Source organism: Hibiscus syriacus, unplaced genomic scaffold (genome assembly GCF_006381635.1).
Source record: "Hibiscus syriacus cultivar Baekdansim isolate YM2019G1 unplaced genomic scaffold, ASM638163v2 tig00110931_pilon, whole genome shotgun sequence".
Classification (NCBI taxonomy): Eukaryota; Viridiplantae; Streptophyta; class Magnoliopsida; order Malvales; family Malvaceae; genus Hibiscus; species Hibiscus syriacus.
Genome location: NW_024062918.1, coordinates 920,005 through 933,901, shown reverse-complemented (window position 1 = coordinate 933,901; position 13,897 = coordinate 920,005). Strand labels below are relative to the sequence as shown.

Genomic DNA, 13,897 nt, shown 5'->3' with positions numbered 1-13,897 from the left:
ATAAATTCCCCCATGAAACTTTGAAGGATCTCTTAAAGGGGATTGGACACACCGTCAAGATGAATTCAATTACAATGCTTTCAAATTTTGTTCGTTTAGGTCACTTGGCGTTAATTTTTTTTAATATTGTTTAATTTTTTTATAAATTTATACCCAAAAAAAAAACTTCAAAAAACTTTCCTTTTAGACCCATATTTTCATAATCTTTTTCATTAATTGATGCTATAGTACTATCTTCTAAATTTAAATGGTGGAGAAATTGAGAAAAAAAAGAGAAAAATAATATATTTTAGATTTATATTGATCAAGTAGTGGAAAATATAAATTGTAGCAAGATAAAAGTGTAAGTTTTGATTTAAATTTTGTCGATCTTAAGAAAAAAATAGACTGAAAATTAAAAAGAGGAGAGAATAGGGAACATTTTGATATCATACATATCATAAACGATGATCAGTAGTGAAAACTAGCTAGGAGGACTATATCAGGATATGTATAGTGAGGGATTATAGGTTTTGGTTTGGTTGATTTGTTGATTGTTGCCGCTGAATGTTATATTTTCTTTGGATTTAATACATACATTTTATCCAAAAATGATGACCAGTAGTAGAAAAGGACATTGACTACCAAGAAAAAGGGTGAAAGTTTAGGATATTTTCATAAATAAAATGCCCTAAAACTCAAAATTTTGGTGTTGGTATCAAAGATTTAATATGCAAATGACTTAAACAAGTACAATTTGAAAGTTTAGTAATTAAATTGAATTTTTTATAATTAGACGATTAAAATAGAAAAAGTAAATTGAATTTTTTATAATCAGATGATTAAAATAGAAACATGATGAAAGTTGAGTGACTACACATGGGTTAACCCAAAATTTCACTATAGTGGGTTTTTAGGGTATATTATGCTAATCATCATTAAACTATGATTGGGTTTTTTTATTTTGGTCACATAAAAAAATCTATTAAGGCACATATGTTAGAAAAATTGATCAATCAAATCATCAATCACTAAATCAATAATGATAATGATAATGATGGTGTGTCTCAAATTTTTAATTGGGATTATGTCAATTTTAATCTTTTATATTTATACATTCAATCAATTTAATCTTAGTTCTAAATAATTTAACAAAATTAACACCCATATTTACAAAATCTATCAAATCAATCCTCAAACACATCCTAATCATCATTCCTACCAACCCACCAGAACTACAGTCACAACCACCGCCGCTCCCACCCCACTCTTCAAAGTCGCCACACAATACTTTATATATTTAAAGATAATTGTAATAATATTATTTTCTATTTTTTTCTCAATTAGATACATTTTTTACCTAAAAATATAATTATATATATTTGTGTCGGATCGGTGTGGATACGTGATTTCACCCCAAGATTCGGTTTAGATGAAGTCTCCATAAACTTGGATCGAATCTAGTGACAGGTAGAAAGGTAGAATGTCCAGATCAGGTTCGGATAGACTAAAAAACCTAGTCCGACCCGATCCATCTCTATCCCTAACTATAACTGATTTAGATTAATAAATCTAAATTGAAATTAACACAATGCTAGCATGTCAATTTATTGTGCTATCGTGACAGTCCACATGTAAACGATTATACGAGAGAGGGATTGAATTAATTTTTTAACTGACTTTGAAAGTATAATTAACTTTTATCCTAATTCAAAGATGGTATTTATCTTAATTAAAATTTTGGGGAATTATTTAATCTTTAAACTCGTATTAAACATATTCAATTGTAACTGATTCCAACTAACATTATTGTTTAGTTAATCTAAATTAAGATTCATAATAATGAATAATGTATAATATAGACTAACCCCAAACGTAAACCGCATGCTATATGTAACCTTGTAAAATATTTTGTAAGTTATTAATATCTCAACACACAAAAACCATTCAATATATTAGAGGGTTAGAACAAAGTAAATTTTGCCCACACAAAGTTGTTTCCAAAATCTCGTGAAAAGAGGTTAGTTTTGGTTTAATCATAGCCATTTGCTAAGCTTTCTACCTATTTCTATTCTTTTTTCTTCACACCAAACATCCCAAACCCAGAATCAAAATCAACCAAAGCAAGGAGAAGAAGATGCTAAGAATAACAATTAAGATACCCAAATAACATTGGGTTTCTTTTTTGTTTCTCGTTTTCTGGAAATTTGTATTTGACGCCAATCGAATACAAACAAGCATACAGAGACAGAAATGGGAGCTTACAGGGCTGATGATGATTACGATTACTTGTTTAAGGTTGTCTTGATCGGTGATTCCGGGGTCGGGAAATCCAACCTTTTGTCTAGATTTACGAAGAACGAGTTTAGCTCCGAATCGAAATCGACCATTGGCGTTGAGTTCGCAACTCGTAGCATTCATGTTGATGATAAGGTCGTTAAAGCTCAAATCTGGGACACTGCTGGGCAAGAAAGGTAAATAGTTTTGTTTGCTGTTTTGATCTCTGCTTTTATGATTTAACGCTTTGTTTTATGTTTGCTTCATTTATGGATCTTTGGGATTCTTTTCAGGATTCATCCTTAATTTTGCATGTAAAAATTTACACGTAAACTTAATGTGATTCATAAATTTACACGAACATTGAGAATTTTTATTTTATTTTTTTATAATGTTACTAGTAAATTAAAAATAATGATATTTAAATTTTTATTGTTATCTACGATATTAGAGTCATATGAAAACCTAATTAATCATATTTATCCACTCATAAATTTACATATTAGTTGAACGCTTAAAGTTGTTTATGGTCGTTATTTTAATGATATCAACTGATGATATTATCGGTTTAGATATACCGATAAATATTATTAAAGTAGAAGTATCAAACTATGTCAAATTAAAGCAAAGGGATTAAATCTCAAGTTTTAGTATAATAGAGGGATTCAAAACCATAATTAGATCAGGTGAAAATGTGCAATTTGAATTTATTGCAAAGACATTAAATTTTCAAAAAGTTGGTCTAACGTCCCTGTTTTTACCCTGTTTTGCCAAAGATATCGTGCAATTACCAGTGCATATTATCGAGGTGCCGTTGGGGCTCTACTAGTCTACGATGTTACCCGTCGCGTTACATTTGAGAACGTACAGAGGTGGCTTAAGGAACTCCGAGACCATACCGATCCCAACATCGTCATTATGTTAGTCGGGAACAAGGCTGACCTGCGTCATTTGCGAGCCGTCCAGGCTGATGATGCCAAAGCTTTCGCGGAACGGGAGAACACCTTTTTCATGGAAACATCTGCACTCGAGGCTATGAATGTCGAGAATGCTTTCACTGAAGTGTTGGCTCAAATTTATCGTGTTGTAAGCAGGAAAGCTCTTGATATCGGAGATGATCCAGCAGCTTTACCTAAAGGTCGGACGATTAATGTCGGAGGTAAAGACGAGGTATCAGCTGTGAAAGGAGCTGGATGTTGCTCGTCTTGATTACGGAGACGTAGTCTTCAAGATGATTCATATTTTGAATTTTTTCATGCCCTTGAAAGCACAAACAAATGAACATCATGTTTAAATACTAAAAATAATATATACAGTAAAGTTTGTTTAATTTGGTTGGTTCGATTGTAAAAATTCGTAAACGATAAATAGCCACCTTAACTTGTTTTAATAGCATATAAAACATAATTAATCATTATACTCGACTCGATCAATATCTATCTATTAATTCGATTAAATTGATTTTTCTCCTATATCATTCACTAATAATTCCTTTAATGACATTAGATTTTGATTGTATAATCGATCGTGTGATTGTCATATATGTGAATTTTTGATTTGTAATGAAAGTGAAATTCTTATTTTAATTTACTTCTTTCATATCGTTAAAATTCAAACCTCTTTATTTTTGTCAACAATCTTTAGAGTATATGACTAAAAGCTCGCAGTTGACACCTACTGTTTATCATAGGTTATGAGTTTAATACTTATTAGAGCAAAATTCCCTTTCTCCCTCTTCTAGATAGGAATTGTTTAATAAAAATCCTTTATTTTGTTAGAACAACTAATAATTAATTTAAAGTATTTTTATATTAACTTATATATCGTTATAAGATTATATAATATCACCTATTAAAAATAAAGTTTTTTTTGGATAAACAAAATTTTATTATTCAATGAAGAAAGTTTAACAACAAAACATCCCAATTGGGAGTATAAACAGCTACTTACAACAAAAAATGTTCAGTCTATACCCCAATAATTACATAAATTAATATTAACATTGTCAGTTCTATTGAAGTTTCTGTCACTGAGTTTGATTCGAACAAGGTCCTTTATGGTCTTTAGGACTTGATCAGGTGATATTGACTCTCTTCTGAAAATTTTTCGATTCCTTTCATCCCAGATCGAGTATATGTAAGTTGTCCATGAAAGTTTCAGAATGGTGGAAAGAAGAGATTTACCCTTCCATTGACCATTGTTGAGAAGCCAATCCAATCCTTGATTCCCAAGTACTATGCATGTTGCACATGTTAGTAAGACTCATGATAGAGTTCCACAGTGAAGTAGCAAAATAATAGTCTACGAACAAATGGTTTCTTGTTTCAAGCGACTCGTGACATAATATACATAAATCATCTTAAACAATTCTCATTCTAGAGAGCCTATCCCGAGTAGGAAGTCGATCAAGAATAGCCATCCATGAGATAATATTTAGCTTAGGGATTTGGAGTGGAAACCAGATAACTTTGTGCCATGGGACCTTTGCTTTGTGGACTCTCATTTACTCCCATAGTTCTTTGGTCTTCGATATTCCATTGCTAAGGATAGGGAGGACTTCACTCCTTAGCTTAATAAGTTTCCTGAAACACCAGCTATAAGAAGAGCATTCTCTGATGTCAGTGAAGTTACTGCTTTTAATCACATAGCAGTGGATCCATGCTACCCACAATGATCCTTCACCAGCAAGTATTTTTCGAATGAGATGAATCATGCAGGTTTTATTCCATGATCTGATATCTTTTAAACCAAGACCTCCTTCAGATTTGGGACAACATATTTTATCCCAACTGATCCTTGCTCCTGTAGTAGCCTTATCTGATCCTTTCCAAAGAAATCTAAAATAAAGAAATTTTATTAATTCAAATACTTGAAAAATTATTATTTATTGATAACGTGGCAGATTTTTGGCCGATTGAAATTTAATTTGAGCAATGTACCTCTCATTCGACCCAACATAAATACTAAATATTTTTATTTAGGATCTCATTGACCTAAAATTGATTTTTTTTAGAAAATGACCCTATAAGATCAAGTCAGAACCCATTAAATTCATATAAAACGTCATTTATGTATATATAAATGAGTTATGATCCACTTTCGTAGTCTAAAAGTTTTAAGTTTTACACATTTTTTTAGATTGTCAAATTAGCTAAACTTTAAGGTTGATCGCTTTTAAATTGAGTATAATCTAATTTATTTCGTAAAAGTCTCATCCTATCGTAATATTAATCTCAATCATTAAAATCAGTTAATCTAATAATTCAAAAAATATATAAAATTTAACGGATCTTATCCCTATAAAAATAATATAATATAAATTTAAAACACCAGTCGGGTCAGCTGGGATTTTGAATATTAGAATTCGAGTCCGGCCTATATTTAGAGTTCGAATTTAGACGGATACAAAACAAGCAGGTATAAATGCAGACGGACTCGACGAGAATACTATAAATATCCATTAATAAAATCCTCTGTTTCATTTGTAAAGCATCGGAGCTCCCAGTTGCTACTCTTAACGCTAATTGGAATCAACCTCTGGTAATTTCAATTACTTTTGCTCGTTTATGATATTCAAATCTTGTTCTTTGTCATTCGTTTTTCCAAATAAAAATTGTATCTATGGATATTGTCATCGATCGAATCGACCAGCCTTTGAAATGCGCTTTACATTTTATTACTTTTTTTTTTGCGAATAATTAGATAAGAATCTGTTTTTGATTGAATTGATCAAATAATTCGTTAGGTTTTCAATCGAAGAATCTGATTTTTGGTAAGGAATTTAAATTTACCGTGAAATCTGGAAATTTTAATGCCGGTTTTGATCGTAAGTTGACCTATTGAATGAATTGAAGCATGGGAAAGAGGAAATCAAGAGCAAAGCCTGCTGCTAAGAAGCGAATGGATAAACTTGATACTGTTTTCAGCTGTCCATTTTGTAACCATGGCGCACCAGTGTCGAATGCCGCATGTAAGTATTTGTTTTATGATAAGGATTCGATCCTTTCAAAAAGCTGTAAAAAATAGAAAATCTTCTTGTGTTAATACGTCTGGGTCTAATGAGCCGGATTTTCTTGCTGAATTGAGGTGTGTAATGGGTAATGGAAATAAGATTGATTTTTGGACAGAAAAGGCTTCTCTAAAAAATTCTTTTCCGAGAATATATGGTTTAGCTGTTAAAAAATGCAGAAAGATCAGGGAGTTCGGGTGTTGGGTACACGGAGTATGAGAATGGAGGATTGAGTTGAGAAGAGCATTTTTTGAACAAAGCTGTCAGTGCAGAACAAGGTCTTGACAGATTAGTATGGTTTGGTGTGCAGGATGGTAGCTATAATCCAAAATCATTTTGTTTAAAAGTGGCTTGCGTTGGTAAGATGAAAGACCCAATTTGGAGATTGGTTTGGTTTAAATTTGCACCTCCTAAAGTATCCGCCTTTGTGTGGAAAGCAGTTTATCATAGATTGCCGGTCATGTTAGAGCTGGAAAAGAGAGGAGTCATTTGCAATGATCAGTCTTGCTGCTCGTTTTGTAAAAGTGAACCGGAAGCAATTAACCATGTTCTGTGTCATTGTGATGTAGTTTGGCAACGTTGGTGTAGCATGCGGAAAGTAAATTTGGTGTTCCCCAAGAATGTAAAACAATTATTAGAGGCATGGTTTTCACAAAGAATAAGGAGGAGAGTTCGGGCTCTATGGCAAATTGGTTTTTTTGGTATGATTTGGGTAATTTGGATTTACAGAAATAAAACCAGATTTAATGGAATTTTATTTTCGGCAGATCAGATTTATAAAGCTATGCTCCAGATAGGGGTTTGGGCGAATTACTTATGGCCGTTGTTGATTTCATTAGTGAATGACTTTGTTCGTAATTCGGAAGCTATCGTCCGTGGCGTATGATGACTGTGAGCTCTAGTGTTGTGAGTTTTAGCTCAGGTTGGATTTATACTGTTAGTGCTTCCGAGTTGTGTCTGTAATTTGCTGTTTGATGCTGAATTATTATTCCAGTGCTTGTTTTGGCTCCAGTGAAAACTGGTGTCTGTTTCTAAGGTTTGTTTAGGAGTTAAATTTGTTGGGTTGTGGTCTGGTCTATGGATATGGTGTTCCTTAGGGTGGAGCACTCTTTTTCCTCCGATTTGGTTTAGGGAGATTTTTAATAAGGTCTTTTGGGTGATATACTTTGTAATTACATTAATACAAGGTACCTTTTTCAAAAAAAAAAGTATTTGTTTTATGAGAAATTTTATCCTTATTTGATCTTGAGATGATTTTGAAACAAAATTCTTCCTATTAGATGATTAGAAAAGGAATGCATTGATGTTTATCTATGATCACTGAAATTTGTAGACTATCCTTCTGTAGATTAAACGGGAAACAGTTAATTGAACTCTACGTCTCCATACTATAAATCATATTTTAAATTTGTCTTTGAACTTAAAATTTTTGTTTTAATTGAATCTCAAAAATATCATTTTCATGTTATTCAATTATTTATATTAGTTTGAGCATTAAATGCATGAACAACTTATATTGGTGTAACAAACAGTGGCATTAAAATTTAAGAGAACTATTTTTAATATTTTATATTCTAGCTGACAATGTGATACGTACAAATGTATATAAAACGTGATCCACATATTTTAAATATGCTCAACATAGATCCGAACAAACATCTAACGCCTATGCTGATAGATAAGTTGAAGGAATGACCTGATTGATACAATATTGATATAACAAGGATTCAATTAGAATGTTTAGGACTACTTTGGGATCAGGGCAATAGTTTGGAGACATCTAGTGCAATTAATCAAAAAATTAATTAAAGATGGTATTGCTTTGTTTTAATAAGTTGGTGGTGTTTTATCTGTTCCAGTGATATGAACAACTTGATCGGTGAAGCCTCGTGCAGGATTTGCCAAGAAAGTTTCAGCACTGTTATAACAGGTACTTCTGATGATGTTGACTCGTTATCATGAACATCTCTGTTACTGGGACTCTTCAATATTCATGAACTTGGTTTTCTGATAATGAAAACCTGCAAAAAGGACCAGAGAAAATACAGAATCTTACTCGCTGGTGCCTCTTAAGCCCGTAATCGAGCCCTTCACTCGTTGGCGCTGCCACATTGAGAGTGGGATAAGGATTTCCAGCACCAACCTTTGCCTTACTCTTATCCCTTCCTTTTACAGAGCGCTTGTTATCGGATGTGAACTCTGCCGTGAGTCTTCCCATCGGTGTCTCCAGATCAGCAACCATGTCGTTCGCTGATTTCCCTTTGCAATTTTCTTACCATCAACAAGCTTCAATTCCGAACTATGCAAGGCACAAGCATCCCATTTGTTGATCTCGCATTCATGAAGGTGGCACTCAAAATGGTTCAGTGGCTGTGGATCCATGTAGTATGATCTCGTCAGTTCTCCGAATTCATTTATCACTTGCTGTCTCGACTCATGCCCGCTGTAATCGGGCAAAGGCCTCTCCTTTCATGTATTCTGTACTAAAATTCCAGGGCTCAGTCTTACCACCTCAGTTAGATAAAATAAGATGGCAGTAAAGCTATTAATTTGATAGGTATCGGACGGTAATAATGAAATCCGACACCACCAACACCTTAATCAGCTCGATTCAGATTCTCAATGGAGATTTTTAAAGGAACGACAATTCGTCTCAGTCATACAAGAGAGAAGTCACCAAATGCCATCAAGCAATAAAGAAATCTCATCCCTTTGGACGAAAAACTTAACTCGAGGTTCATCCTGGCTTAGGTGTGCTAAAATAAAACATGTACGCTTATTTAAATTCAATTCAACATAAAATATGTTTAAATTCAACTCAACACAAAAGACGAAGCTTAAACATTTCAAATTTGAATGAATAATTCATTTTTAAAATAGATGTCATGCCTATTGATAGATTCAAATTTTGATATCTAAATTTGTTCTTCAAAAAAGTACAACGAATTCGAATAATAAGTAGATATTTGAGCATTATTATACGTATCCGTTACAGATCCAAAACAAAGAGCAAACTTCAGCCATCTTACTTTACACACATGTAGAAGGGAATATATATATATATATATATATAAACAGAATCTCTAATTTTTAAGTCTGTATTTTCAAGAAGCCTTTGGCTACCAAACTGTCCACGGTCTCACGAACAGCATCTTCAACCGGGGTGAAGACTAAACCCAGATCGATTAATCGCTTGGCCGCGTCTTCGCAAGAAACTAAGCCCGGTTGTGTTTCCCCTGTAAACCTGGAATGTTCAATGTTGTTCACCTATGTTAGAAATTCCCACCAAGTCTAACACAATAACAATATGGGGGTTTGGGGGGTTAAAGAACAAGCATGAAAATCTTGATAGCAACCATCGAAGGGAGTTGCTGAAAATTTCACTGTCGGAGTTGCAAAATCATTGTTCTGTCGGCATCATAAATAAGGGTTCGAATCTTGTAACAACCATAAGACAAGCTATATAAACAACAACGGGGTTGCCAACGAAGTCACAGTTGCAATGGTGGCATCACTGATCAGGGTTTGGGTCCCGTGTCCACCATCTCCTACTCAAATTAGTAATGATCCGAAAAGAAAAAACAATGGAAATCTATCAAGACAAGGAAACATCAGCTCTCAACAATCCATTATACCTTCCTCCAAATACATGGATAGCCTTCAAAAAGTCTAAACGTACTCACGTCAGATAACATACTCGTATTTGACACTCACAATAGGAAATCTATCAAGATAAGGAAACAGAAGCTCTCAACAATCCATTATTCCTTCCTCCAAATACATGGAGAACCTTCAAAAGGTCTAACCATACCCATGTAAGATAACATACTCGTATTCGACACTCACACCCGAGAGAATTACCATGAAAATTTTGAAGAAAACATAAGCCATAAACTATAACCAGAAATAGTTATGATACCAAAAGCACGTATAGGTTTAGTACAACGAGTGAAAATTAGAACATAAATCATAGTCAAGTGAAACGAATTTCAATAGGGTAACCTTCTCTAGTTCGTTTTTACCCAAGAATTCTATGATAAACTATATGTTAATAGAATTGTTAATGATCAAATTCGTACGAACTAATTCGAAAATCGATTCTAGAATTGTGAATTTAACAATGAGCACGTGATAATTGCTAACCTGTGGACAGGGTATTGAGGGAAAAGTTCAGAGACAGTTTGAGCAAACTGAGAGAACTGATAGATGCCATTGGTGCAAAGGTATCTACCGGAAGCAAATGGAGACTCGAACAACAAAATGTGTGATTTAGCAACATCTCTAACATGAACAGCTCCCAACCAATGATACTCCTGAGTATCTTTCGAGCCCTGCAACAATTGTAGCAGCACGGCACAACTTGCATTCAAAATGGGTTGCAACAAAGGCCCTAAACAAGTGGATGGATTGATCGCCACTACATCGATGCCGTGTTTCGCGGCATATTCCCACGCCGATTTCTCGGCTAAAGTCTTGGAAACCGGATACCATTTATGTTGATTTCTGCAGTATTCCAAGTCTGTCCACGATGACTCGTTGAAAGGTCCTTTTGTTCCATGATCCCAATTGGGGTTAGGCACCATTGCCGATATCGAAGAAGTGAGGACAACGCGACGTACCTTGGCTTTTCTCGCGGCTTCGAGCACGTTGAGGGTGCCCTGCACGGCTGGTCTGACGAGTTCGGTCTCTGGGTCTTTGGGATCATCGAGGCTGCAGGGGGAGGCGACATGGAAGATGCCTTGGCAACCCTCGACAGCCTTGAGGATGGCGTCGGGATCCAAAACGTCGGCCTCGTGGACGTGGAGATGCACGAGTGGGGAAGTGGCGCCCGGTAGAAAGAAGAGGTGGGTGGGATCGGAGGACGGGTAGATGGAGGCGTGGATGGTGGTGTAGCCTTGTTCGACTAGGGTGCGGACCAACCATGAGCCTATGAACCCATTGGCTCCGGTCACGCAAACGGCTTCTTTAGGTTTTGCTGCTGCCGCCATTTTTTTTTTTTTTTTGTGGAGGGGCTTGGGAGTGTAGGCTGGAAAAAACTTAAATAAGGATTTTTTTTTCATTATAAACTTTTAAGAGTTAATTGATTCATTTTATGATTAGAGTAAACTATAATGTTAGTCACTAAACTTTTAGGATACTTTTACTCCTGTCATTAAAGTTTTAAACCTTGTAATTTGCTTTGTTTACCGTCATTGTGGTTAGTGCAATTAAGAAATGATGATGTGACACATTAAATTTTTTTTTATAAAAAAGTTAATTTTTTAAATTAGTAATTATCGTAAAGACTATTTTTTAATGAACAAAGCGATCATTAATCAATCCAAGCAGTGAGAAGGTTTTATTTGACCAAAATATTAACATTTTTTAATTTTAAGTTGACCTGACGGTTAACCTTGACAAATAAAAAAGTTTTACTTTTTAAATTTTTAAAGGATTGTTGCCTCCTTTTGCCATCATAGTTCACTTGATCAAACGTGTTAATCAAACTACTCATTCTTTCTTCTTCTTCTTTTTTTCAGTTCAAACTCGTCGAAAAACACTTTAATCTCCTCAAATCTCAATTGAAACTAAAAGTTAAAACTGTATGATATGTCATTGTTAATTATTGGACCAACTTAAATCAAATCATGTTAATTTTTTGGTCAAACAGAACCTTCTCACTATTGAGACTAACTGACAATCCCTCTGTTTATCGAAAAATTAACCTTTACGAAGATAAAGAAGAGAATTTGAAAGAGAACTTCAATATATCACGTCAGTATTTCTTAACAACAACTAACAATAATATTTTGCAATGAAAGTGAATTAGAAGTATAATGATTGTAATATAAGTTTTAAAAGTTCATATTAAAGTGAAAACATCCTAAAAATTCAATGACTATCAATATAATTTACCCTTAAAATTATTTTTACTATTATTATATAAATAATAATGGTAAACTATCTATTTTTGTCACTCACTTATTTTCTTAATTTCTATTTTGGTCACTCAATTATTATTTTTTTACAAATCATATCTAATGTGATGTTTTGGTTCTATTTTGATCACAACATCAAAAAAATTAATGGTGATGCTGACATGACATTACCTTATGGTGACATATCAGTGTCACTGCTAATTGTTTAACGACATGTTATCAAAATAAAACTAAAAGTAGTAACGTTAAGTGTGATTTTGAAAGAAAAAAATTGTTGAGTGACCAAAATAGAAACTAAGCAATAGGTGGGTGACCAAATAGATCATTTACCCAAAGAGAGACCTAACATTATAAAAATTCAGAAGTATGATATCACAGTGTGAAAGGATGATTCTTTGAAGTAAAAGATGGAAAATCATGGGCAGCTTTTGGTTGTGACGCCGACTTAACTCCTTTAAAAGCAAAAGGAAAGCTAAAATTGGATGGAAATCATACGAATAATTTTGTGAAAAATTCAAGTGAAGTAATATTAGATAAGAGGATACTCACGTGTTTTGTTGATGAAACAAACACGAAGGGGAAGGTAAACTCACTCTATACTTTAAGTGTTTTTGCCATATATTTCGATTTTATAGAATCATCGTTATTTCTTTCGTATTGGTTTGACAATTATTTTTGCCTCATTTTTTTAATTTTATATATATATAATATATAGTTTTGAAAATATGTTTCAAAACATTTATATATTATATAGTTTTTAAGGCATTTTGAAAATTAATATAATATATAATTTTCAATTTTTTTTTGAAAATATATATATTATATAATTTTTAAAAACATTTTGAAAATTAATATAATATATAGTTTTTAAAACATTTTTGAAAATATATATATTATATAATTTTTAAAACATTTTAAAAATATATATATAGTTTTAAAAAAAACATTTTGAAAACATATATATATATATATTATATAGTTTTGAAATCATTTTGAAAACATATAATATATAGTTTTAAAAACATTTTTGAAAACTATATAATTTTGAAAATATTTTTAAAAAAAATATTTAATATATAATTGTAAAATATTTTTAAAAATATATATTATATAGGTTTTGGAAAATATTTTTTTATATATAATATATTATTATTATTTCTTTTTTTTCCTTTTCTCTGTTTTATTATTATTAACATTTTATTATTTTTTTTGTAGGTCCAAAGTTTAGGTCCGAATAAAAGGGTCCAAGTCAGAGTCCAACAGGCCCAACCAGGTAGCCTGATCCAGTTGACCCGGTTAGGCCCAAGTGCATGAAGATTACACAGCAAGACTAGGGTTTCTGGAACCCAAAACGGTCAGCGCTGCATAGAGGGAAACAGGGAGCAAGTCAAGGAACGTCATGAAAGGCCGAGATATCCGACCAAGGGAATCGGTACTGACCCATCTCGAAACCCCCGGCCAACGATGGGGTGGTTACCGCGAAGATAGGAAAAGAAGAGCACCGGTGGGGTATAAATACCCTACCACAAACACTGCCAAGATCATCAAGTATCATAGGACACAACCAACAACAGTACACACGGAGAACGAACCATCGAACCCAAGAAACGGTCACAACAATACCAACAATACCAACACAGTGAACGAGTAAACCAAGTACCATCAACACAGAAAGCCAAACAATCATTCAAACCACAAAACCACCATCATCAAG

At 33.3% G+C, this 13,897-nt stretch overlaps 2 protein-coding genes and 1 long non-coding RNA gene across 3 annotated transcripts; 2 read left to right on the top strand and 1 right to left on the bottom strand.

Annotated features, from left to right (window-relative positions):
• The first annotated feature begins 1,955 nt into the window (after positions 1-1,955).
• Positions 1,956-3,504, top strand: LOC120146784 (ras-related protein RABA1f-like). The gene is made up of 2 exons (XM_039160280.1): positions 1,956-2,453; positions 3,033-3,504. Exons 1-2 carry the CDS (start codon positions 2,233-2,235, stop codon positions 3,463-3,465), a joined length of 654 nt encoding a protein of 217 aa, XP_039016211.1. The 5' UTR covers positions 1,956-2,232; the 3' UTR covers positions 3,466-3,504.
• A 2,217-nt stretch (positions 3,505-5,721) lies between these two features.
• LOC120146786 lies at positions 5,722-8,216 on the top strand. Its single transcript, XR_005518254.1, has 3 exons — positions 5,722-5,796; positions 6,111-6,226; positions 8,125-8,216. It is a non-coding gene; the product is annotated as an uncharacterized LOC120146786 (long non-coding RNA).
• Positions 8,217-9,214: 998 nt separating this feature from the next.
• LOC120146700 (cinnamoyl-CoA reductase 1) lies at positions 9,215-11,279 on the bottom strand. The gene is made up of 2 exons (XM_039160200.1): positions 10,409-11,279; positions 9,215-9,509 (listed from the first exon to the last, which is right to left on the bottom strand). The coding sequence occupies exons 1-2, from the start codon at positions 11,251-11,253 to the stop codon at positions 9,356-9,358; spliced, it is 999 nt and encodes a 332-aa protein (XP_039016131.1). The 5' UTR covers positions 11,254-11,279; the 3' UTR covers positions 9,215-9,355.
• Positions 11,280-13,897: the final 2,618 nt, after the last annotated feature.

What these genes read in the sequence shown, in the direction of transcription:
- LOC120146700 (XM_039160200.1), bottom strand. Translation starts at nt 11,253, where the DNA reads ATGGCGGCAGCAGCAAAACCTAAAGAAGCCGTTTGCGTGACCGGAGCC. An exon ending in CCTCAATACCCTGTCCACAG is followed by an intron (nt 9,510 to 10,408) that starts GTTAGCAATTAT and finishes TGAACATTCCAG; the next exon opens with GTTTACAGGGGAAACACAAC.
- LOC120146784 (XM_039160280.1), top strand. Translation starts at nt 2,233, where the DNA reads ATGGGAGCTTACAGGGCTGATGATGATTACGATTACTTGTTTAAGGTT. An exon ending in GACACTGCTGGGCAAGAAAG is followed by an intron (nt 2,454 to 3,032) that starts GTAAATAGTTTT and finishes GTTTTGCCAAAG; the next exon opens with ATATCGTGCAATTACCAGTG.